General features: G+C 38.5%; 2 protein-coding genes and 1 pseudogene across 2 annotated transcripts in view; 1 reads left to right on the forward strand and 2 right to left on the reverse strand.

Annotated features, from left to right (window-relative positions):
- LOC145481296 (uncharacterized) overlaps positions 1-7,304 on the reverse strand; it is a 147,681-nt gene extending 140,377 nt beyond the window's left edge. The window contains exon 1 of the mRNA XM_081459757.1: positions 6,724-7,304. The gene's annotated coding sequence lies outside the window, so the exon portion shown is untranslated. The remainder of the gene's footprint in view (positions 1-6,723) is intronic.
- LOC145481285 (uncharacterized) lies at positions 1,279-4,845 on the reverse strand (annotated as a pseudogene).
- Positions 7,305-18,159: 10,855 nt separating the features above from the next.
- Positions 18,160-26,447, forward strand: LOC145482312 (uncharacterized). The gene is made up of 11 exons (XM_081460969.1): positions 18,160-18,220; positions 18,696-18,725; positions 19,868-19,903; positions 21,766-21,798; positions 21,909-21,935; positions 22,423-22,455; positions 22,646-22,678; positions 23,159-23,188; positions 23,387-23,416; positions 23,998-24,258; positions 25,993-26,447. The coding sequence occupies exons 1-11, from the start codon at positions 18,160-18,162 to the stop codon at positions 26,025-26,027; spliced, it is 609 nt and encodes a 202-aa protein (XP_081317095.1). The 3' UTR covers positions 26,028-26,447.
- Positions 26,448-27,401: the final 954 nt, after the last annotated feature.

Genomic DNA, 27,401 nt, shown 5'->3' on the forward strand with positions numbered 1-27,401 from the left:
AAACGCGCGAGAACTTTACGAGAGAAAAGAAAGTTGATATGGGCCAGAAGCTCCAACCCAAACAGTGTGCAAATCGATAGTTTTCCACAAGTGAAATACACGTGTGCAGATTTGAGGGACAGCTAAAAGTAGCATCTTTAAAAAGTTAGGTAAGGATTGGTTGGGACCCTGCACCTAAAACGCGAGTGTGGCGCATCTCTAAACGCGCAAGAACATACGAGAGAAGAGAAATTTGATATGGCGAAAATCTCTCACCCCATGATGGGACGCAAATGACTTCTACTGTTAGTATCTCTTCCCGGCGTTTTTTTTTGTTTCTTTTTTGTTTTTTAATTCTATGAGAACAGGGCTGTATTCCTTTAAGGCTGTGGGTGTAATTCGTAGAAACACTGAGTTCTGATAAATCGTTTTGAAATTCTTCGTTCCAGTTCAAATTTATGTTGCTGGCACATGGGTGGGCACTTTATATGCAGACTGTCACGAAAGATACCTTAGACTATTTTTACAGTGTATGATGCACTTCTACGTTAGTCTGCTTTATAAATATTTAACTGCTCTGGTCGACTTTTTAATTTCAATATGAGTAAACGTTCTCTTTATGCGTTCCTGTTAAAAATGATGCAAAGTTGTCAATTTTAGTAATTTCAATTTGAAGGAAAGATCCTCTGAGTACCTTCTTATTAGTTGATGAAAATTTTGCGGGGTTTGTTTTACCAGAGCGCTTCATGACGCCTCCTGGAATAAGCTATACCTTCCCTAGTTGAATCGTCATCAGTTTATCCTACGCTATTCAGGTTATTGATTGGAAAAATAATTATACTTTTGAATGTTATGTTTTGAATGTCCTCTATTTTCAGGGGATGGGGGGTGGGCTCACTTCTTTCGGAGGTCGTTACTTACGGACTTTTACGATTCGTTGCGTGTACGAGCCATTGGCCAAGCGATTGGCCAAGCCATTGGTAGCCGTGCATAGTCACCTGAAGCACTGACAATCTATCTTAGCTCCATGTACTAAGTTTCTCCTCGCGCTTTTTTTTTTTTTTGCCCTCGGCTGTGTAATTGTGCGATATTTTCTACACAATAACTTCAATTGCCGAGCATGATAATACTGTACGTGGCTCCCACTGCCAACGACATACTCAGACAAGTATTCCAGATCATTTGGGTTCTTATTACTTAAGATCTCTTTTAGATTGATTAATCAAACGCTCCTTTACGCCCGGACAAGCATCTCGACACAAGCTCAGAGTTTACTGTGATGGCTTTCATTGGGTAAACAAGACATTTACGTCTGCTCGCCGCGCTCAACATAGTCCGTGAGCCAGCAGGGCTGCTTGGTATCATCCGGGGTGATTAAGGTTTATGGTGGTTTTCTAGTAGAGTAGACCATAAATAGTGGGGAAAAGCATGATAGCAATGATTCTATGGTAGCTAATGGGTAACAGTGCTCTTTATAGTATGGCTCAGGCAGGGGAACGAGGCTGAAGCTTGTTTTGTGTTTATTAGCTTCAGTTGTCCACCAAAAAGAACAAAACACATGCCAACAGTAACATTGTTTCACACAACATTTTTTAAATTACAAATGGTTCATTTCATCAGTCACATGACCAGAGCGCGACTTAAGCATGGAAACGAGGCTGAAGTTGGTTTGACAAACATACGTGTGTTCATTAGCTTTAAATGTCCATCAAAATCTGCAAAACACTTACTCAACAGTATCCTTACTTTACAAATATTATTTTTATATTTTTGTGTTGTTTATCCCATCGTTTACATCACTGAACACGTGACCAGGGCCTTTAAAATGGCACTATTACATGACAGACAATTGTAAGGCTGTACTACGAGTCCCACCAATCCATTTTAATTCAAACTGCTCTTTTCAATGTTTCTGACGTTCTTCCTGATGTTTTTTGACATGAGTATAAACCCAATTTCTATATTTACCAGTTGGCATACATAGAAAGCATACATAGAAACTTCTTAAGCGTTCATTTTAATATTCCTCATCACTGCTTACTTCATCGTCATCATCGGCACTCTCGATCTCTTGAACAGAACCTTGGTTCTCACATTCAGCAAGCGTGCACATATCGGTGCATCTTAGGCCATTTGTGACGTTTTAGTGCAGTTACACGCTAATAGCTCAAGTATGGCTTCTGGTGCCGCTTTTACGTCCATCCAGTCAACACCTGTCTTGGCAACACCATCTTCATGCTCCATCTTCCATCCACGTTCAACAGGAGTCGGAACTTGTGGGTCTTTCTGTAAACACCGTTTCCATATGGCAACCTGATAATTTGCTCTCTTTGCGTGCTTCATAAGACAATCTCTGCAAGGAGGAAGCTGGTGGCTTTCTATCTCCCCTCTTCTTGAACAAAACAGCTGGTACCTCAGCTCATTGACTTTCGTTGTGACCGTGCTATTAGAATAAAGAAGACATGTAAGTTACTCTAATTTATCTGTTAATTCAGGAGGTAGGTCCCACTATTTTCCCAGCTCTGTTAACGCTTCTCGGCTCCTTGTGTTCTTCTTTAATATCTTCAATGCTTGTGCCTTTCCCTTTCCTGCAAATGCGCTCGCAGTATCACATCCAGTGAATGCATGCATTCCGAGAACACCTTTGCACACTCCTGGACCAAGTGAAGCAGCAACTTTTGTAATGTCAATAATCTTTGTCCGCGTACGAGTTCCAGATTTCATCAACAGAGAAGGTCCTATCTCATTTGTAAATGCCAAGGACATGATAAATACATCAGTGTCCTCCGAACAGACAAGAACAGAGGTGAAGCCCTCATTAGCTGCATGGGAAGCGTGGAGCAGTAGGCGTCCATCTGCCTCTTCCTGTTGAGACTTCATTGTTGGAACCTCCTCACTACCTTCCGCTGTGATTCTGTAGCATTTATCACCAGCATTGGCATACAACAGTTTCTCTTCCAACTTCTGTCTTCTTCCTTTCTCCACTCGTTGACGATGAAGGTGATAAGACTCGTCTTATTGCTCACTCTTGTCAGGAAATTCCTACACTGCCTAACTATCTGTGTGCTAGCGATGTTAACAAGCTGGTGTCCTGACTCTTCACCTCGCAGTTGCCGCTCACTGTTCTTAATGGATAGCTCCTTGTAGGTGTGAAATACGACGTCTATTCTGTTACACCACACCCCTCCTTTCACTGCCATAGACAGGACAGTCATTTCGACATCACCAAAGTCAGGTGATCTCCCTTTAGCCTTTGCACCAGAGACATGCCATCAATAACTGCAGCAGAATTTACAAGGACTTCCTCAGAGAACTGTACATTTTTCTGTAACAGTGATGCCAGGGAGGCCTCGTTGGTCTTTCTCAGAAGGCCATCTGGAGTTGACAAGGCCCAGGGAAGTGGTGCAAGAGGGTGTAAAAGGATGGTATCCATCTGCAAGCTTCGTTCTTGTGCAATATCTCTGATTCGTCCAAACAAGGACCTGTCTGCTTCCAAAATAATCGATCGGTCGTTGGTTTGCACTTGTTTCTTCTTGTTCATGTCGCTGAATGTCGTAAGTTTGCTGGTCTTCAGAGGGTCATGGAATTTCCTGATTTGAGGAGTCTTCTCCATCCTCTCTTCTTTAAACTTTGCGTAACATCTTTCACCAAACGCGTGTGCTGTTTTCAGGTCTGTAGCAATCTCTCTGGGGGCTTTCTTTGCAGTTGAAATGCTAATCAGTTCTTGGCTCTCGGAAAATGGATTAACCCAGCATTGGATGAGGTCAATTATGGACGAAACCGCCAGCTCATCTTTCTTTATTCTTGGTGACTGTTTCTTAGCTGCCCAAGAAATGCACTTCGGTATTCTGCTGTGAGGTAGTAGCGCTGAACAGTTGCAGGTTTTAAGCTAAAGCGTGTGGTTCCACCAGGATTCTGGGTATCTTTGTTCACTGTGACCTCAGTTGTCTGGTCAACTGGAATCCTCCCAAAGGGATTGCTGCTGGCTAACTCAACGGAAAAACTGCCTTCTTTGAATGCCTGTACTTCAGGATTTTTGTCACCGAGATTTGTCATCTGAGTAAATTAAGGAGTCAGGTATCGTGAATAGTTCACCTTGTCATAGGCGAAACACCAAGGGATCATCCTTCGCATGGAATGGAGATGTAATCCCAGTCACCTTCACGAGATGCCCGCAACAGGCCAAGAACTATTCCCTCTACCGTATCCACATATGACATCCAGAATGCTGAAAGTTCGCCGTTATTTTGACGAAGATGATTCAGGAACTCTCTCCACATAGGCATCACCTGAGGCAGGACTGGGCACAGTAGCAGCTGGTCTACGCTCTCTTCCTTCAAATTATTAGCCAGTGTATCCACCTGCTCAAGAAAAGACGCCACTGTGATGCGATGATTGGGATCGCTGCTCTCGAGCCTTCTCGTGAACTCAGCTCATGCTAACCTCATCAGAGCTTCATACAGGTACTTGTGTGCCCGCACGCCACGCTTGCAATGCTCTCCATCAATGACACCACTTATGGGTTAGTCTCTTTTCATAGTAAACAGGCTTCTACATTTTCCGTGATATGCGATATTTGGTATATGATTTTCTCGGACCGTTTAGGCGACATCCAAAACTGCCTGATGATTTCGAACTTTGGTTGCTTCCAGCAAAGCCAGCCGAGAGCTGATGTCCTTTGGAGACACAAGATGTTCTTCCTCCTTATCACATGCAGCATAGTGTATTATGCACTGGCGCTTGTCCTTTTCCATTCAATCTGAATGGCAAACGCAAGCTCAGGAACTATAAATGGAGAATTTAAATAAATCTATTATTTACTCTGAAACAATAGCATAAATGATATCAATGATTTCATATACGTTATAGATGCACTAGTAAATTAGCACTCCGTAATAGATCGATTATTTTCAAGCTTTAGATCGAACGGAAAGGCTAACTTCTAAAACAGTTCAAAAAAGATTTAATGCGAACTGATTTGTTTTCTCATAATGCAAAGTACAATTTAAGTTCCAAATAGATAAAAGGTGAATTGTCTGAAAAAAAACCGATCAGCCGATTTTTTTTTTTTTGCATAAAAGAGAGCAAGTTTTAAAAAAATACTAGAGTTTTTATGAAGAAGGTTAAAGATATTTCCAGCCATTGACTGCCACGACAGAAATGGACTGTTTTTCTAGATTATGTTTTACAGAACATCTTATATTGTGCTCAGCTGTTACGTCTTTGTCATGCTATTTGGCAATCGAAAAAAGTTCTTAAAACTGATTCATTCAAAACTAAAAGTACACAAAACTAAAATGTTTATAAAATTCATATTTTGTGGAATAATTAAGTGACTGATAGGTATCTAGTAGTTTAAACACTTACCTTAACGAAGTTGGTCTTTTCAAAATGGCGGATACATCAAGCAACAGAGTTCTCAGAGATGGCATAAATTAACATACCGCTGACCAAAATTTGAAGGCTCGCGTATTATACAAAATGTTCTCAAACACATTATGTAGACTCTTAAAAGTATAACTATGTCTCCACCCTTCATTTTATTGCATTCTATAAGCATTTGTAGCTGCATATAATTGAACATTAACTATGGGTCTAATGTGTTATAGTTTGGGAGGGGGTGCAAATAGATGCAGTCAGCACGGAGGAGCTACAATCGATCCAGTGCTATCATGGATTTTCCAAGTCTACAATGGCAGGGCCTTTCAAAAAACACCAGGAAACTTATTCACCCTGAATGATACCGACAGCCTAAATTTGGCTGCCTGGCTCACGGACTATAACATCCATTCGTAGGCACTTTGGTATCTTTAAGTTCAGTTCGTAGATCTGAACTTGGTTCAGGAGGAAAAGCAGAGGAAGGCTCATGTTGTGTAATTCGTTCATCATTGCGGGATTACTTGATTTATTGGCATTCCCCGGTTTTGTCTGCTCACGTTTTTTTCCTGCCCAAGTCTTTCTTCACGTGTGTTTAGACGTGATCCGATATATAATGATCTTGTTTTGTTCCAGATTATTGGCGTCGGTGGAGTCCGCCATCATTTGAAAGCATCGGGAATGACTCGAACGCACTATTTACTTTTAAAGCACTATTAATATCGTGACTTCATTTTAAAGCTTGTCTCATATTCCATCGGCCCTTTCTGGTTTATTTTTTATTTAATATCATCGGCATGTCACTGAAACAGATTATGACGCCTTCCCTGGCCGCAAGACGAAGAACCCTAGTGAGAGTATGTAAGGAATGCTAGGGAAATTTCCTACCATTTCTCTGCGGTAGTTACAGTAGAAGCCCCGTGGGTCCCGTCATGTTTTTCACGCAAAGACCACGAATGTTCAGCACTTCCGCATTTTACCATATGTATCAGTATTTGGTTAAATATTAAGAATGGCTGACTGTTAGGATCGAGAACCGCCGGTCAACGACCCATTTGGCAAATCGCTCATATTTTGCCCAAAGATACCCTTAGGTGACCTAATTCTAAAAATCATATTTCAAGGTTCCAGCGAATTTTTATTTTTCAGAAATTTGCGAAAATTTGAAAGCGCGGTCAAAGTGCGGTTTTTCGTGTAATAAAATGACCGAAATAAGGTGCGAGGACGAAGCGCTGGTAAAGTCTTAAAATAAAGTCAATTGACTTCAAACTTCACACAAATGTGGAACAACCATTCTAATTTATTCCTCGTTTTAAACTAATCTCAGAGATGTTGATATAGTGGTTTTCCGAACCATTTTAAAAACACCTATGAAGCGTGTGAAAAATAACGGCAAAATATAGGTCATGTTTAACAGCATAAAAATGCATCTGGTACCTCACTTTCCGATTATTTTACTTTACAGCCTGGAAATATCATTATTAAACATATATCATGCCAAGTTTCATGCTCGAACTCGCAGTATTTCCCTTTCAGAAAAACGAAAATCTACGTCAATGTGCTGGGCGCAAATAACACAATAACTATACACGAACAAGAGACAAATCAGTTTCAACGGCGAAAGTAAAAGGCCATCATTCATTAAAATCCCGTCAATTCACTGCTATCAGTAGAAACATAATGTCCACTACATAAAAACTGTTTTTAGACGTTTTCGAAACACTGCGCGTTAACTTTGTTTAATTTCCTGTCCGCCGTCATGTCTAGTCTGTCATCCCGTGTATTTCCTTAATGTAAACAACACTCTGAATGGTTTTCACGACAAACGCAAGAGATTTCCTTTAACCTTAATGTTTTCGGTTCACCAAAACGCTTTAAGTTCGTTAAGACACAATAATGGGTCAACTTGGAATGCTGTTTAGCATTAAGGACGTTAAAGGACTGTAAATTAATCGAGTTGAAATATCTTGAAGTAAATCAAAATCGCGCCTTTATTCTAATTTGGTAAACAGCCGACCTCCGTTCAAGTTCAAGAAGTCGAGAGGTTAATTCGGCAATGTATTACCGGTACAACAACAAAATCAAACCGCGGGCATCAAAAGTGTAAGTTTAAAAGTGTAGTGGCAAGTCCCAAATAAATTTCGCCTTTCTAAAATGGAAACAAGAAGTGAAACGCTCTGACCCGAAACAAATAAACAAAATATTAATACGACTAATTTAATCCGAAAATGTTACAGAAAACATACCTAAAAGCCGTCGATTCCCCTCAATACCACTCCACATTGCCTTAAAGAGCCCAAGCTTTCTGCTGTAAGAAGCAGGGGCCTCAGGAATCTGCTTTTATCATATCGGCAACCATGCTGCGTGGCTGATATTCGAGACTCAGTAAAAGTTGTCACACAACCGTACGAGCAGCCCAGTCACGCTTTCACTGTTCTTGCGCAAATGTTCAACATATCGCAATTTACCTAAACCGATTACAAGTTTAAAGTACTGAAAGTAGATTGAAATGCGCTTCTTAAAGCTGACCTATCCAGGTGCAATTATTTCTTGTTCTTGAATGGCTCTTAGTTGTAGCTACAGTCGGGAAGGGGGGGGGGGGGGAGGGGGTACTCCTGGAAATTTTGGATATCTGTATGCAGTGGAAGCTTAAGTGGTCTCCAGCTCTTAACGCCAACACTGACACACCAGATGATTCTCGAAGTATCACAGGGATCACTAAGCTAAATAATTTTGAGTTTAGCTCCGCTGAGTCAATTACCTGTTGGCGCGCATATTGCATTGACCGTGGACAGGTGGAAAAACAGTTAAACCGGAAATGCCTGGTGCACATTGTAATTTAGCGTTGTTCAACACGCAATCGGTCAGGTTGTAATGCTAATCGTATTTGATAGAATCTCAAGTTTTCTTTCGACACATACTGGGGTGACATACTCCTAGATGGGTGTGACCGGGAGCCATGAGTCAAGTCAGTCAACTCGCAAAGCGTAACAGAAGAGTGATAGTGAACCACTGGTGGAAGGACTGCAGATTGTCCCTACGCTTTACCCTGATAGGCCTCTGTTTTATTCTAATGAACTGATGCTGTGACAATAATACTATTTAGCTTTACGAACATGCTAATTGTTAAGGGTTTCTTTTGCAATTTAGTCAGACATCACTCTTTCTTTATTTCTGCTGGAAACATCGTTCTCTAAAGGAGACTTCAGGTCATTTTCTAAAAAGGCACGAACACTGCGACCCCAACATCGGGTCGTGTTGAACAACGCTAAATTACAATGTGCACCAGGCATTTCCGGTTTAACTGTTTTTCCACCTGTCCACGGTCAATGCAATATGCGCGCCAACAGGTAATTGACTCAGCGGAGCTAAACTCAAAATTATTTAGCTTAGTGATCCCTGTGATACTTCGAGAATCATCTGGTGTGTCAGTGTTGGCGTTAAGAGCTGGAGACCACTTAAGCTTCCACTGCATACAGATATCCAAAATTTCCAGGAGTACCCCCTCCCCTCCCCCCTTCCCGACTGTAGCTACAACTAAGAGCCATTCAAGAACAAGAAATAATTGCTCCTGGATAGGTCAGCTTTAAAAAGCACATTTCAATCTACTTTCACTACTTTAAACTTGTAATCGGTTTAGGTAAATTGCGAAATGTTGAACATTTGCGCAAGAGCAGAGAAAGCGTGACTGGGCTGCTCGTACGGTTGTGTGACAACTTTTACTGAGTCTCGAATATCAGCCACGCAGCATGGTTGCCGATATGATAAAAACAGATTCCTGAGGCCCCTGATTCTTACAGCAGAAAGCTTGGGCTCTTTAAGGCAATGTGGAGTGGTATTGAGGGGAATCGACGGCTTTTAGGTATGTTTTCTGTAACATTTTCGGATTAAATTAGTCGTATTAATATTTTGTTTATTTGTTTCGGGTCAGAGCGTTTCACTTCTTGTTTCCATTTTATATAGGCGAAATTTATTTGGGACTTGCCACTACACTTTTAAACTTACACTTTTGTGACCTCGGTTTGATTTTGTTGTTGTACCGGTAATACATTGCCGAATTAACCTCTCGACTTCTTGAACTTGAACGGAGGTCGGCTGTTCGCCAAATTAGAATAAGGGCGCGATTTTGATTTGCCTCAAGATATTTCAACTCGATTAATTTACAGTCCTTTAACGTCCTTAATGCTAGACAGCATTCCAAGTTGACCCATTATTGTGTCTTAACGAACTTAAAGCGTTTTGGTGAACCGAAAACATTAAGGTTACAGGAAATCTCTTGCGTTTGTCGTGAAAACCATTCACAGTGTTGTTTACATTAAGGAAATACACGGGATGACAGACTAGACATGACGGCGGACAGGAAATTAAACAAAGTTAACGCGCAATGTTTCGAAAACGTCTAAAAACAGTTTTTATGTAGTGGACATTATGTTTCCACTGATGGCAGTGAATTGACGGGATTTTAATGAATGATGGCCTTTTACTTTCGCCGTTGAAACTGATTTGTCTCTTGTTCGTGTACAATTATTGTGTTATTTGCGCGCAACACATTGACGTAGATTTTCGTTTTTCTGAAAGGGAAATACTGCGAGTTCGAGCATGAAACTTGGCATGATGTATGTTTAATAATGATATTTCCAGGCTGTAAAGTAAAATAATCGGAAAGTGAGGTACCAGATGCATTTTTATGCTGTTAAACATGACCTATATTTTGCCGTTATTTTTCACACGCTTCATAGGTGTTTTTAAAATGGTTCGGAAAACCACTATATCAACATCTCTGAGATTAGTTTAAAACGAGGAATAAATTAGAATGGTTGTTCCACATTTGTGTGAAGTTTGAAGTCAATTGACTTTATTTTAAGACTTTACCAGCGCTTCGTCCTCGCACCTTATTTCGGTCATTTTATTACACGAAAAACCGCACTTTGACCGCGCTTTCAAATTTTCGCGAATTTCTGAAAAATAAAAATTCGCTGGAACCTTGAAATATGATTTTTAGAATTAGGTCACCTAAGGGTATCTTTAAGCAAAATATGAGCGATTTGCCAAATGGGTCGTTGACCGGCGTTTCGCGATCTTAACAGTCAGCCATTCTTAAGAAAGAATCCAACAGAAGTTCGAGTAACAAGCGGACAAAAACACTGTACCTAGATTATTTACATCGTATTGCGAACTTCTCTGCGACTGTTTTAAATATCTTCTCAAAAGAAATCCTTATCGTAACACCAAATGTCGAAAACAGATTTTGAAGTTCATAAGAAACACTTGAAAGTATTGGTGAAATGAAACTGAAGTTGAAATTTTACTTGTGTTTGCACATGACCTTTGAAAGTTATTTTCTCAAGTTTCTATGGGAAACTGTTTACGGTGTTATTTCAGGCAGCTATCTATGTCTTTAGGTTTTAGAAAATGCAAAGAGGACCGTAATATACATATATGTTATTGGCCGGCTGGGAGGTCCGTATGGTGAAAAACTGTGACCGAGGTCTTGAAAATGCTGCCCGAGGCCGCAGGTCGAGGGCAGCATTTTCAAGCCCGAGGTCACAGTTTTTCACTATACGGACCGACCCTAAGCCGGACATTAACATGTTTATCTTTTTTTCTTGCGGTAAACTGCTTACAAGTGGGTTTGTTTACGCAGGTTTGTCATTGAATTTGCTTACGCGCCGTCTACAGACTCTACAAGCCATTGGTAAAAAATTTAACTTGCGAACGAGCGAGTAACTCAGATAGTAGACAAAGAAAGATGTATTAAAGAACCGATTTATACCGAACTATATATAGCTACTTTATGTTAGCGGCATTTAGTTCATCATTTGAGTTCTCTCTATAAATTGTTTTTCCGGTGTGGAATTTCGTGCAAAGTTTGAAGTTCTACTACAAAAACGATTTTTGTCAGTCGTTGCGAATCACTCGAAATCAGACTTTTCTACCGTAAATTGAGTGGCAGATAGCGAGGAAATTCGTGAAGTGTATTCCACAGAAATTCTCTCAATTACGGCAACGATCGGAGAGGTAAACTCGACTGAAATTGACTTATTTTGTACTTAAAATTGTACAGAGAGAGACAGAGGATTACGCGCCATTACAGCGCCGAGCTACAAACAGCCAAACAAACTCACACAACTTCAAAAAACTCAATTGAATTTACTTACAGTGACTTTCCTTGCCATTTAAAGGTGAATAGACATAAACTTGCGTTGATTAATCTTCTATGGAAGTGTAAAAAGGGCGAAAGATGACGCTTACCGCTAATTCATTCACGAAAATAGATCAACTTGACGGATTCCGCCCGCTGTGGCGGTCCGATGAGAAAATTCCGCCCGCTCCAGGAACCAATCAGATTGCAGGATTTGTTGAATTCCGCCCGCTCACGAGCCGAGAATAAGATAACTTAGCTCTTATTAACCGAGCAGGAGGTCTCTATGGGAGAATCTTGACCGAGGTCGTGAGTACAGACCGAACGCAGTGAGGTCTGTACACACGACCGAGGTCAAGATTCTCCCATACAGACCGACTTAGCTCGGTTAATAAGATGTTTATTTTATGGCAAAGAAGAAAATTTTAATTCGTTTAATGTAACTGGTTTGCTGACATTTTGCTAGCGAACGGCGATGAGCTTAACTTAAACCTGCCGGAATTTGCTCGTCCTCCTTACTTCTTTTTTATGTCATCAGGCTTTTTGGCACTTCCATAAATGACTGAGAAGAAAATAAAAGAAAATGGTGAACATTTTTGTATTTCAGTTTGCTACTTTTTCAACGCAAAATGAAACCGGTCTACAGATGCCGGTCTAGATGGGAAAATCTAGACCGCGGTCAATATCGATTTCAGCCAATCAAATTTGTGAATTGGGTAGTTCCCAGTCCTTGTGAGACACAGCCATATAATAATACCTCTTACTAACCGAGTTCGAGGGCCGTACTGTAAGTTACATGGCTGACTCATGGTTTTTGTTGAATTTCAAATAAAGTAAACTCGTTAGCTCATTTTTGACCTTTTCAGTCTTGTAACACCGACGCATAACCACGAATATGAGCAATGTCTATATAAAATTTGCATTGTCACATCTGTCCAAACATTTACATCCTAACTGCTGTTACATGCATGATATGTAACTGAATATGTCCCTTCAAGGTGGCTTACTACAGTTTTGATGGAGTATAAGAGCACAACTTTTAGTTCTTTTCAAAAATGTTCCAAGTTGTTTTTCCTTTCTCTATTTACTGTTTGCTTAGGTTATTTACCATTATATGTGAAATTTGAATAATTTAAACCTGCTTAAATGGCCAAAATGAATGGCCGAGAGCTCAACGAGAGACCGGGCGCAAGTACGTTTAATAACGTTTTTCTCAAAATTTATCCGTATGACCCCACTTCAAAATTCCAAGAATTATAAATTGGCTGTGATTAAACATTCATGAAAAGTAAAATAAAAATCTGTAAGACAGATTTTTCGCAACTAAGAACACGTGAAATTTTGCTTATTTCAGTAATAGCTCAAAATCTGTCTCATGGATTTCTTTTAAATTTTGGCTCTAAGCGCAATTCACCCCTACAACTGAACTGTGAAAATTTCATCATAGGTTGTATGGTATAGTTTTGAGCAATCTTGGATCAAAGACTGGCTTTTACAACCTTGAACAAGAATTGTTAAGCGCGCGCTCATGTGACGCCACGGATCGCGTGCAAAAAAAGCAAGAGTAAATTAAAATTCTTTTACCGGTTGTTTGTCGACCTTTTCTGTCATATTTTATTGGCCCTAGGCTTAAACACATGTTTCAAAGCAGTTTGAAACTACTGCTTCGTAAACCAAAGTGGTTTAACGCGATTCCACCGTTATTGGTAAGTACTATTACAATGACTTCCCTCTTTCTGTTCGTAGTATTACATCTAAACCTCTCTTTAAAAGGGCGCTTTATAAATATTATTTTGCTCAGTATTAAATTTAGTTGATTGCAGTCTTGTTGTGTGTGTTGTGTGCTCGTGCGTGTGTTTGTGTGCTTGGCTTTAAAAAAGGGTAATATACACTATTTTTTAAAGGCCTAAATTAGTCATGCTATATTGTGCTCTTCTCCATTTGTTGCTTTCTTTAATATCTTTAAATATCTTTAAAGAAAGATATCTTGTAATGTAATAGTGACTTTGTAATATAAAAAATATCTTTGTAATATAATGATGAATGGAGGAAATAATAAAACAAAAAAAGCAAACAAACAAACAAACAAAAAAGACTAAAATCATTGATCGGATATGTTACTTGAGCCTTGTACTCCCCTTATTGAACAAGTTCTTTCAAATTGACATGCAACATTTCAGTGTTGTGTGAAAAATAAACTACTTACCTATTACATAGACCCCACAAACTATTTCATTTCATTAGGATGTTTAAGTCGTATGCGAGACCAAAGAAAGCTTTCGAGGCAGATCATTTGCCGTAAATGTCCCAAAGAAACAGAACTTGCATCCCAATTGCAATCTTTTTTGTTGGAAAACGTTATAAAGATAGCAATGCGAAAAACAAAATTAGGCTTACCGGAGTGTTGATCACGCTGAAAGAATCCAACAGTATCCTAATATCATTACTGTTCTACTTTTGAATATTTTTACCTTGTGTTAGCCAATTTTTTTGTTCGGCAGGTGGGGGGGGGGGGGGGGGGGGCGTGTCCTCGCCCCTCCCCATGCTACGGCACTGCAGTAATTTCTTTCGACGCCCTATGGAAAACCGCTCTAACACTGAAGCTCAATCATATGTGACTGGTTTCAACAGAAAATTCACAATGCCACAACTGACACATCTTTTTAAAACGAGGCTTGGATATTTAATTACCATTGAAATAAAGTCAATTTTTTTTCAGTCAAATAAATGATTGTTTGGGTTGCAATTGCGGGTAATTTAACAATTGTCAGGCAAAGGTTTTGATTTTATACGCTGCTTGTTGATTCTATGCCACCAAACTCTGACATCTTTTCTTTTTCTATTGTAATTCAGAGCGCGTTTCACCGTCTCTTCATGACGATTCCTGCATTATGGCTACTCTATCACACGTTCAAAGCACAATTCGCTGCCATTAGAGCGGTTTTGAAGTGAGCGTCGTAAAACCAAAACCAAAACCAAAGTAATTGCCTGATTATCTTCGACACTCAATTGAAAACCACTCTATTCGATATCGCTGCACGTGACATTGATAAAAAACAATGAAGACAAATTTGTACACCAAAGTCTAATGTCTCTCGACACTATATAATATATGACTTTGACATAACACTTGATTTGTTTATTTGAAATTTGATATCATACTTGATTTGCAGGCGTTTCACTGTCTCTTCGTGGAGATTCCTAGATACATTATGCTACTTTACCACACGTTCCAGGCGTTCCAAGTGCAATTCGCCCCACTATTACACTATCTTACTTTGCAGATTTGTATCTGTTTCGTCAATACAAATTCAAATAATGTTATTCCCATTATGCAATACCGTTTCAGGTGGCATTGATCAATGAAGACAGTAAATACAAATATGTGCACCAACATCTAATGTGTCTCGACCCCACCTAATATTTAACTTTGATATTACACTTGATTTGATGAAAGAGAAACCAATTTGGGTAATGCGTTCATGTGAGGATAAGTTTGCTGGTAAGCGATCACGAACCATCGATATTCATAGAACTCACAAAATCTGCTACGGTTTCGTTTAGTTCGGTTATAAGGCCACTATACTCGCTTTATTCGATAAGTCGAGCATAAATAAGGTTTAGACTGAAATGTTTTTCTTTCCGCTCTGCTTCAATTATTAATATAAGCGGTATCTGCCATCAAATCCCATCCCACTTTGACAGCCGCACATAAATAATTTAAAACACATTGCGCCCAAGATATCGAGCTACAAGTGACTAGTTTATTATTCAAATTACTTCAAACTAGTCTGGTTCCCAGGCGAATTCTCTTTTGTCCCAGACTCCCTTAGGCTGAGAACGCCCTAGGACTAGCCTTTCCGCGTAAGTTCTTGAACTGCCATGTATATACCTGTAGCAAAAAGAGCAAGCAATTTTATTGACGAATCGTTTTTCAGGAATGTCACAATACCTTCTTTACTTTCAAGACATTAAAGTCCATGGACATTGAAATATACTGTGCTCATCGTTTGATAGTAATAATCATGGTAATAATACCCTATATTTTAATTGCCCATATTTTTTTCAACTAAGTTTGAGATTTGTATGCATGGAATGCCTGCCAAACAAAGTTCTTAAATTAATGAAATAAAGACTCTACGATGCTCGCTAATGATTATTCGGCACCATTCATATTCGATATTTTGGAGATAAAACCGACAAATTTGAAATATTGCACGACACAATAAACAGGTATTGGCGCTAACGCTTAAGATTCAGTTTAAGCGCCCTAACCCTAAAAGTCACCTATAGATCTAAAGAATTAACATACATTTCTGTAAACAAGTATTAAATTCGTAAAAGACTAAATTCCGCGTTCTCTGGAGAACAGGAACCACAACGACTAGTTTTTTCAATATCTATTTCGAATGTAACGCTGTGTTCCATATTCAGTTTCGAGATGTTTTGACTACGAGATTCGCGTGTTTTGTAAACAAAATATAAATTTGTTTTTTTAAACAACTTTGCCCTCCGCGTCGCCAAGACGCCGTTATCAAGGGAGTTGTCTCAATATTGTTTCACTTGGTTTGGTGTTTGTTTTTCACGACACTATCTTCGGTTTAATTACTTCGTGCATAGTTAATGGAGGGGATTGGTTATGAAGCCCGGCAAACATCAAAGGAGCAAACGAAGATGGTAAGATATATGTTGGAATGTCCACGACCGTGCACAATCTTTTGTTTTGCGTTCATACACAATGCATGAGTTACGTAATCAAAACATTTCTATTGGTTGGTTCCTCGGTAAGTAGTAAACAACTATTGTGTTTTGCACATTGTCAAGGTCAAAAAAGAGAACAAAAACAACACAGAACTTTGTCGAGTTTCATAACCATTCCCTTCTATTAACTATGCTTTGTGCGGGGTACATCCGTTTGTGATTCGTGTTTTCCAAACACTGTTTTCCCGAAAACTGATTTGGTGCACATTTTTTGTTCCTTATAGCGCTTTTCACGATTAACTTTTCTAATCTGCATTACAATGTAATCCAACGTTGACGCGAGACAATTTCGGGTTCAAACTACAAAATAACCCGAAATTTCCTCACATGCATGCTAGATTATACTGGAATGCAAATAAGAACAGTTAACCGTGAAAAGGGCTATTATGGTACTTGCTAAGTACATTTTAATAATGTTTTTTTTTTGCTGTATGGAAAATACAGAGGGTGCTAGAGATATTATGGGCCGAAGATGTAGAACGAAATGCTATGCTATAATTAAACTGACTAAAGATTCTCTAAGACTATTTTAAATCTGGCTTTAACATTTTACTTCTAATATTTTTTTTTCGGTTTTCTACTCCCGTTTTTGTTAGAGCGATTGTGTGCTGTAATGCGTTCAAGGGTAGTGAAATGCCATCTTGAATACCACCAAGAGAAATTGAGGGTTAATTCATTTTCTCTTGATATCACGACATACTGGTATACACTGCGATGTAGGATATTCCTGATTTGTCCACCGATACTACAATATAAACAATAGCCTCCATTTGGCGCAAAAATATGCTCGGATATTTGTTTGAGGACATTGTCTGTTCTGAGAAGGGAACAGTTTTCCGAGAGCGAAGTTTGAGGAAAACGGCGAGCTTCGAAAAACAGATAATGTCCAAGGACAAATATCTAAGCATATTTTTTAAAGTAAATGGAGGCTCTTGTGTTTATTATCCTTCAAGCTTAGTTTTGCAACACGCGGGATTTGTTAGAAATTGGGGAATATCACTCGGATATTCCTCAGTTCTAGCTGGGGCATATTAGGTCACGTGACGCGTTTAGACCAATCGCGTGCGAACGAAAATACTTGATGGATTATAATGAATGATATGAAACTGAATGTCTCCTCGTATTTTGCACTCTGTACTTTAAAAATCCAGTTCAATCGACGAATTAAAACAGCACAGTTAACCAGATGCCACGCAAAACCTATTTGGGAAGTGTAAAGGTGATGGGGGACCAAGCTACCTTAAGGTTGATTTCCGTCGCCGACGAAGTCGCAGTTGGAGTCGTAATCAGAAGCGCAAAGTGATATGATCTTATGAAAATAAAACGAACGGAATCGGAAGCAGAATACCGATGATGTCCCTGAGATCTTTCAAACTTTTACCCCGATGTCCCGAGTAAAGTTCTTATAATAATAAATAAATATTTATATAGCGCCTATCCATGCCTGCTCTAGGCGCTGTACAATTCGCCAAAATGAGCTGTACTAATCTTAATAATTAAAAATGTACATTTAAGAAAGTAATAGAAAGTAAAAATCGCTAAGAATAATAAGTTTTCTTTAAAAAATGAGTTTTGAGTTTAGATTGAAGTTTAACATGTATGTTGGAGATGACTCGGCAGACCAATTTAAACTTTTAACACATATTTGGAGCTATCTTTAGACTAAAAATTATCTGGCGAAACTGCGTGAGTGATTTGCAGATATTAAAGCTCTTAAAGAGATAGTCCACGGTTGATATTAGACGATCATTAGCTTAATGTGATGCCTATACAGACAGTATAATGGCAATTACCTGGCAATTACCTGTATTATTTGACACTTCTTTTGCGTTCCAAATGCATAAAAGGGGAATTCTGCATGGTGTTTCTCAGATCTGGAGCCCTGCTTATCTCTCGGAGACATGGGTTCAAAGATTTGGTTCATTGCAGTTCTTCTTTTGGGGGTTTGCGTCGTTTCTCAAGGTATGAGATTTTTCATTATGCAGTTATGGATTTGAAACGTTCTTTGTAGATACCTCTCTGAACGTTTCTTTTCATTGCATTCTTGCAACCTTCTCAGTTACAATAGACGATTGGTAAAGTTAATTTAATTATCTCTTTAGTAAAACAACACTATACATTTGCCATTCAACTAAGACAGGTAATATAGTATATCGACATGTACCTGGATAAACGAAATTTAGCAGCTAATTACGAAGATAATTGCTCTGCATGTGGCATTTCTATTTGCAAACCGTCGATACTAGCATCCTTTTCAACTGCACTTTTCTGTTCGCAGACGCTCCAAAGGAAAAATGATTTGGAAAAGTTTGAGAAGTTTACCTGAATGCAAAGCGATAAACTCATTAAAAGACCAGCAAGCTTGTAATTATACTTTGAAATGCGATTTAACATGACCCGCCTCTTCCTCCTTGTCTATCTTTCTCTCTCTTTGCAGAGAGTGCGATTGAAGATGTGGAATTGTACGGTAAGATGATAAAAGCGTTGATCATTGCTCCTTACTTGAATACCTGTAGAACACGGCAAAATGCTTTGGCATTTTTATTTTTTATAATACATGTCTGCTGTATCGAGACGCCTTAAATCCGATTATTCGTCAGATGATCGAGTCAGTACGTAAGGTAGAAAGATGACTTTCACTCTGTACACACCAAAACATACAAAGAAATCACCCTAGGCTAGGTGCAAATTTTCTACCAATTTGGTATTTATTCTCGGGTGGAAAAGCCAGCTAGCTCTGCGTTTTCAGAGCAAATATGACTAGGCATGTGCAGGCCGAAAAATGTGAAAACCAATGTATTGGCCACGGGCGAGGTTGGAGTGAACGAGGATTTTATTGTCTCTGTTGAGAGTCGATTTAAAGAGGCGCTATTATAGCATTTCGCTGCATCTTTGGCCAAAACGGTGCCAGTATTTGATTAAGCACCCTCGACATATTAACGTTTTTACGTTACGTCATCAAGTATTAAAGAGCTAGCAGAGTTCTCATCCTGATAAGACAGAAATTTTTCAAACTTTAAAAAGTTTTATCCCTTTACAACTTTTCAGCTCAATGGCGTTCCTCCTTTAGAAACCTGCACATCTTGAATTTCCCATTCAGAGTTATGGTTGCACGTTATGAAACATGTGTCAAAAAAAAACATTGAATAATAATTATATTCACCTCGTGATTTAGCAAGTTGTGAATTTCAAGCAGTGAGAAACGTATTTTTGCAAATGCTTGTCTCAGTACAAATAATAAGTAACCTACACAACTAAAATGAATTCCAGATGTTTGCAGTATTTTTCGGCCGCAATATTGGTGGACCACGCGTACAACTCCATACTGGACTCTGTCAATTGTGCCCAACACATCTCGACGAATATCTGAAGATTGGGAAAACACACAGACCCAAAACGGGAAGAAGTGTCAGCTTTAGTTATTTCTAACTGAAGAAGACATTTTCTTGACTTTATCTCCGAAAAAAAAAAAAAAAAAAAAAAAAGAACACGACGACGACGACGACAACAACAACAGGAAAACTGCCTTTTATTCACATAAAAGTACATGAGGCCAATTTTTTTCAAAGTAAATAATGGTGATTTCATCTTTTTTTTCGTATTTATCAGAGCATTCGTTTCCTGATTACGATGAAGATGATTTAGGTAAGAAAGGATTCTTTTGTTGATAGACTGACTGAATTATTTAATTAAAATTGTTTCCGTTCGAAGGAGAACCACTTGGGAAATAAATTGTGAAGTACATGGTACTGCTTTTTCCTTTTCTCCTTTTCTTCTCGCTGGAATTCCACAAACGTTTTAAGTTGTAAAGACACAACAATAATGAAAAGAAATAATAAGAACACGTTTACGTTTACGTGATCCTATATAACAATAATCTAGAGAGATCGTCATCATGATGTTAGATCCATCGAAACGTCGAATTACGTTTTTCCTTATATTTCTTGTCATCTATATTACTGTGATATTTTCTAGAAGCTTCTGATGATAAGCGCCCTTCCCCTGAGGGGTGGGGGAGGGGTGGAGGAAGACTCCCATATAAAAAGGACGGGATGCTGGTCGGACGGGGGTGCTAGTCATCAAAGGCTACATGTAAATATGATGTTCAAAACTTTTCATGGATCGACCCCTGAATATCTACAATCTCGATTCGTATCTCGAAATGATATAGCTGGTTTTCGCATGACGTCACTAAAATTCGAACTACAAAACTATTGATCTTCCAGAGATTTTACTTAAATGATGTATAAGAGCAGCTGAAAACTAATATTCATACAAATTTTCGCTCCGAATGGATTCTTGGTTTTGTGACAAACTACGCTTGAATTTCTAAGCTTTTGCGTGACGCGGCATTTACATGACGACCTAGAGAGCTGTCATGATGGTTAAAAGAGTGACTTATTTCGGGGAACTTGGCTATCTGAACAGGTCATGTCTTAGAAAAAATATTATTTCAATTTTTTAGAGTTCCTCGAGGGATAAATTTAGGCTTTTGGAGCAAAACTTAGTGACAGATGTTTCTGTTGGTTTCCGGCCGCCATGTTGGTGCCCATACGGATGGGCACCAGCATGGCGTCTCCATACAAATCTCCGCATATCTCGCATAAGAAAAATTGCTGTGATCAGAATTTTGGCGCGAGTCTTTGCATATTTACCTTCTTTCATTTCCCAGATTCTGGACTTTATCTATTGACCGGTTTTGATTTTTATTTTGATCTATTTTGAATTGCGTGACACTGAAAACCAGCAATTACTTCGTATCGACTGAGAAATTCTGAGAATAAATTGGCTCTTCCACAGCCCCGCACCAATTATTTAAAGAGAAGCTTTTCCCACAGGAGTGCTATGTTGTGGAACAGCCTTTCTCATGAGCACTTTCAGTTTCAGTTTCTCATCTACAGTTTCTTTAAGCGAATTTAAAGGTAAAATGCATCATTACAGCTGTGAATGAGACACGGCATCCTTGAAAAGGAACTTTAGTAATATGATAGGTTTTTATTCTTATGTTGTATTTATTATTAGTTAGTTTAGTTAGGCAGACTCAGATATTATACCTTAAAATTATGTTGAAGGAATTTTTACCATGTATAAACAAAGTTATCAACTCAACTCAACGAATCCCTAACAGGTACCAAGATTTTGTGGGCGCGGTTTGAAATGATTTTACCCTAAGAAGTACCTATTCTAAAACAGCACATTATCTCCTGTCGTATTTTTTTCGGCTCAGTACCCTGATAGGTACCGCGAAAGCTCCCGCTGTGGACCTTTTGAGGCTGAGCAACCCAATAAGTACCAGAACAGCGTTTTTAACCCCTGATGGCGGGACGACCACTCCCATCCTTTTTATATATGAGAGTTTCCCCCCCCCCCCCCCCATCCTCCCAGGATAAGTCTCGCTACTGTGTATATAAAATGTGAAGGTTATCACAATGTTAATTAAATTTTGGGTGTTTTGCCCGTTTCGAGACATTACCGGAGATGTCCTTTCCCTTCTGTTTTATTTTTAGAAGATCCCTATGATGAGCCAGACGAAATAATGGGTAAGCTGGAATTCTCTGAATTATAATTATGAGAACCTCAACTTTCCATAGTCAATTCTTTTATCGCGCTCACAACTGATCTGTTTTGCACTTTTTTGTTTTCTCAAAAGATCCCGATGATGAATCAGAAGAAATGGGTAATTAATATTTGTTCTTTTCGTAAATTGTAATCCTCCCCTCCGTATTAAAAAAAAAAAAGAAAAAAAAGATGGCGACTGTAGATTCTACCACAATACCATGCGAGCCTAACACAGCCCATAACGAACAAGGAAAGCTACATTTTGAAATATTTGTCCCTTTGCAATCGACATTGTGTATGCTAGGTTTGATGGTTTTAGAACGGTTCTGTACGTTTTTGTGAACATTTTTTGAGTTTCCTCGTGCTAAGAATTACAGGTAAATATTCCAGTCGCCATCGTTTTTCCTACAGCTGGGAGGGTTCTAACAACGTTGATGAAACTGAGATAATATTAGTGTTTCTCACCTTTTCCCGGAATCGGCCCCAGAAATATTCTTGAGTGATAGTCATGAAGACATAGCAACTCATGGGAAATTAAATAATACCAGAGGAGTTCTTTGCGCTCTTTTAAAAGTCATATAACGTTTCTCAAATATTATTTTCAGAGGATCCAGAGACGGCGGACTTATACACAATGGGTAAGCTGGGCATCTTGTGGGATAAACTGATCTAACACATTGCATTTGAATGAGTAATGTCTTGGAAAGTTGCTAATTCCTTAAGCCTTTTTTATAAGTTTGCTTACCTGTCTTACCTGGCGGCCAGTGTGTTGACAAAGTAATTGCAATGTTTTTTTTTGTTTGTTTTTTTTCTAAATATCGCTTTCAGAGGATCCGGAGACGACAGATTTATATGAAATGGGTGAGTCTAGCATGTTTTGGGATACAGTGGCCTATTAAACATATTGCATTTCAATGAGTGATGTCTTGGAAACATTCTAATTTCTTAAGCCCTTTCTTTGGTTACTTCCTCAAATATTTTATGCAGCCAATGTAATGACAATTAAGTACATTGCAACGTATGGAAATGCGCGTCACACACTACTTTTTTAAGTATCGCTTTCAGAGGATCCGGAGACGACAGACTTATATGAAATAGGAGAGTCTGGCATCTTCTGGGATAAACTGATCTAACACATTGCATTTCAATGACTGACGTGTTGGAAAATTTCTGATTTCTTAAGCCTTTTTTTTTTACTTCCTCAAATATTTTATGCAACCCATGTGATGAAAAAGTAATTACAATGTATGGAAACATGCATCATATAATTGTCATATGAGGACATTTCTGATGTAGAATTATCTCGACCTTACTTTTTTTACTCTATATCATTTTTTCTAGGGTATTCTGACGATGATTCAAATGAAATAGGTAAGATAGATTTTTCTGTTGACATGAAGTAAATTTTAATTCGCATTTGTTTTGAAGAATTCAAGAGACTCTCTCTGTTATGTACTGGACCATCCTAGATTTAATACACACACAGTTACACCAAGCCTGCTTTTTAGACACAGTCAAATCGTAAACAGTTGTCAAACTGAACGTTTTTCGTCTTGTTTAATTTCTCAGATGAATTTGAGGATGCTTTAGACCAAACGGGTGAGATAATTTTAGCTATTACCTTTATTAAGAGAACTTGGCAATAAAACTTCAACTAATCTTCGAGCTTAAATTTCAAAATATTTATCCCATCTGCATCATATTTCCTAAATGGCAAAACAAGGCATTTATTCATGTGGCGTTTTAGGAAAAACGATTAGAAGCACAATTTACACGTTAAAAAGAGTTAGGGAAATTATCGTTAATAATCATAACAAACAAGTGGCAGTACTTGCTATGCAGAAAGAAAAACCATTTTATCTGTGTTTCTATCGAACGAGAAACATTTGTGAAAGTTTGATGAAATTCGAGAAAAACAGTGAAAATCATACTCGTTCTCCTGAATTTTTCCCCGTAATTTTGTAACTATTTTGTGGCATTTAAGGGTTGTTATAACAGTAGATTTGTCTTCATTGACTGCAAAAAAAAAAAAAATAAAAAATAAAAATAAAAAGTACTAAGTAATCGATGGAGAATTGACTTAGAAGAAACATTGTACCTATAAAACCAGTTGACCATGTCCCGTCACAAGATCCTCTGTTGTGAATTTTGTAGCCATAGTTTCACTCCCTCTTTTTCAGATTTACAGGATGCAAGACGTCCTCCAAGACCACGACGTCCTCCAAGACCACGACGCCGCCGTTTACGACGTTTTCGTATACGCCGCTTTCGTCCTGTCATCAGAGCCCCACCCAGATTCCGCATAGCCCGGCGCAGATTCCGCAGAGCTCCGCGCAGATTCCGCAGAGTCGTCAGATTCCGCAGAGTCTCCAGATTCCGCAGAGTCCCCAGACTCCGCCGATTCCACAGTGGGCGAGGTCGTGCTCCCTCATTGCGACCAAGTAAGTAACTGCGTTAAGAAATTAAATGGACACGAATAATGTTTATAAAGGAATATAGAAGATATTTACACGATTTCATTGTTGCGAGGATATGAATATCACAAATACATTTTAAGGCAAAAAAAAAAATATGACTGAATCTCAGCTCTTTCAATGTGAAGTAAAATAGTTTTTACAAGAAGTCTATAATAGGCCGTTTTCGAGTCTTGTGCCTATGTTTCAATACGAGGCTTCGTGGAAAACCTTTCATATAAAAATGAGCTTTATTTGCATGAAAATGAACCTGTAGGCGGAACACATCGTTTTGACACATAGGCCAAAATAAACTCGGAGGTGGCCTATAGCAGAAGTCTTCAGACTTCTGGTTTAACTTATTGCTAGCTTTGGTATTAAAATAACAGCAAGGTTAGAAATTAAGCAGTCTGGTATTTAGTCCTCATTTTCTGATGAAGCTGATCCTGATATCTCGCGTATATTTTGTGTCTCAACCTCATATATGCAAACAAGCCGTCTCCTCGTCAATTGCCAAATGAGATAACATCCATTCTGTTAAATGTCTAAGTAAAAAAGGAACTTACGTAACTCCGCCAAGATAACGTTCGATAATGCACGGCTTGCTCACATGTAGATTAAGTTTATTGCTATGCAAGGAAATCCGCTGATATACTGAATTAGTATAATTTCAGAGCTGAAAAAAGAGTTTCCAGGAATCTGATTGGTTGAGCGATTTCTTTTATGACATTATATTATATTATCCACGCCAGGCGGTGAACATAACATTTGTGAGCTTGGCTACTAAGCTTGGCACCTTTGCCGTCTCGGCAAGTAAACATGGTGGACAATAGACCAATTTCGATATATTAAAATTCAGCCTAAAACAATAGACCTCAGTACGAGGCTCTGGGGAATAAATACAGAGTTTGTGGGATTTATTCCTCAGAGCCTCGTTCTGAGGTCTATTGTGTTAGGCTCAATTTTAATATATCGAAATTGGTCTATTGCTGAACGAATTTTTCATTTGTTCGGAAGACATCACTACAAGTCCAGGATATTTGTGCATATTTGAAAGGATGGAGAATTTTCAAAGTGACTGCTGTCGCCCTTGGACCAAAAATCCTTTAAAGGCATACATACATTGTAATTCAAGGCATCACGAAGAATCTTATACACAGTGGTTACGTTGATCACCAGTACGTCAGATCGATTGACCAAAATTTATTTTTCTTCAAACTAATTATAAAGCTAAACGTTCGTAGACGATGATGACAACTGTGAATGAAGTCAACAACGATAAAACAAATTTAAGGTAACGGATGAATTTAATTTTCGTAGTGTTTGGCTTGTTTGTTTTACTGCCGAACTAGATGAGTTAATTGATTCACAATCGATGTACATGTAAGCTTATTTTTAAAACTACGGCTGCATGCGTGAACGCAGACGAACAATTGCATCTCTTTTTTACGTTTTAGTCCTTTATTTTCTTTGCTCAGCTCTAAAATTATACTAAAACAATAATTCGCCTCAGGCTCAGTGAACGTTGGTGAATATTCACCTCGACTTCGTCTCGGTGAATATTCACCAATGTTGACTCCGCCTCCGGCGAATAATTGATAAATATAATTCTGCGTATTTACGAACTTTGAACTGCAGTTGGAAGTGACGCAAGATCTTTAATTATAATGTAAGTTTCTTAGCGGATCTTCCATTCTAATTGTTTCCGCTTCATTTTCACAGAGGAAGAGGAAGTAATTAAGGCAATGTCGATATAATGGAAAGAGAAAGAGGCCAAAGTGCAACGCCTGAAGATAGCAAAATGTTGTTCTTTATAAAGGGGAGGTTCCCATGTTGACACGTTAATTGTGACGTCGTCACTGCGTTTCATCAAACGTGAGCGTGGAGAAAACTTAATTTAGGACAAGAACATATAAGAAAAATAGAATTGTTAGATTTAAATTCTACTCAATGATGTAGATTTAAGGGTTTGAAATAAAAGCAATTTTTAACTGAAACATGTTTGGTCCTTTCTCCCATGAACACGATAAAGCAATCACAGATCTTTCAAAAAAATATCGTGAACCAGATTTTATTATTTCGATGCTAATTCAATTTTGGTAGCTCCTTCTCGTCTTTAAACTTCGTAATCAAATGTCAGCGTGGGTACTTCGAAATGCCGGCATTCACTGGCCGTGTTAGAGTATTCAATGTCCAATTCTTCAGAGTTTGTTTACACTACTCATACATGGTATTTGACCCAAAATACTAAATATCCCCCAAATTTTTTAGCACTTGTATTTTCTATGTTTTTGTCAATGGAAACATAAAATAACACAAAGCTGATTTTCAAATTGGGATTTAGTTTTTACTACAATGGAAGTTGTAACAAATGCCACAAAGAGCCAGTTTAAGAAATGCCAGGATACGTAGGATACCCAGGACAACGTGACGATTAAAAAACTTGCTAATTTATTTTCTACTTAACAATATCGCGTTTCTCTGGATCTTGAGTGTTTATCGATCAAAACTATTCTTATCGCGATACGTAACGAGAAAAATTAACTCCAGTAACAGCAATGATGAAAATTGTTTACGTTCTTGCGAGTGTTGCGAAAAAAAAAAAAATGGAACTGTTGGTTCAAATAACTTAGATTGTAAAGTAAAACATGCACAGGTGACATCTTTCGACATGACATCTTGATGTAACCTGGCTTACGTTCAAAATGTAAGAAAAACTGACTTTATTACGGTCGAATTCGAATTTAAATGACGAAAGCTGGATTTATTTGACATTAAACTAAAGTTAAGAGTATCAGGAAGTCATTCCGGGAGAAATAAATCGACTGTTTTGAATGTTTACACCTTGCGAATATTAAGTGGCAGTCCCGCTAAAAGCGGTCCACTCGACTTCGGGACCAAAAATAATTTTCCTTCATTTTTTGTCAGTGAAAATGGTTTGACACGTATATATAAAATAAGCAATTTATTATTTTCCAAATCCTTATTTTTTGCTTTGCTACGAGCCAAAATTGAATTTTGGCCAAACTGAGGTTGCCGACCGTGATCAGAAAGGTAAAATTCACCGATTTTGTGAAGCGTGCTACGTCGCCTAAAATGTAGCTCACGGAATTTCGTTTTCACGCGAATTT

Source organism: Orbicella franksi, chromosome 3 (genome assembly GCF_964199315.1).
Source record: "Orbicella franksi chromosome 3, jaOrbFran1.1, whole genome shotgun sequence".
In the NCBI taxonomy this organism is placed as follows: Eukaryota; Metazoa; Cnidaria; class Anthozoa; order Scleractinia; family Merulinidae; genus Orbicella; species Orbicella franksi.

Coding starts and splice junctions, on each gene's coding strand:
- LOC145482312 (XM_081460969.1), top strand. CDS start 18,160: ATGGGTTCAAAGATTTGGTTCATTGCAGTTCTTCTTTTGGGGGTTTGC. Junction 19,904..21,765: donor TTACGATGAAGATGATTTAG/GTAAGAAAGGAT, acceptor TTTTATTTTTAG/AAGATCCCTATGATGAGCCA. Junction 21,799..21,908: donor TGAGCCAGACGAAATAATGG/GTAAGCTGGAAT, acceptor TTTTCTCAAAAG/ATCCCGATGATGAATCAGAA.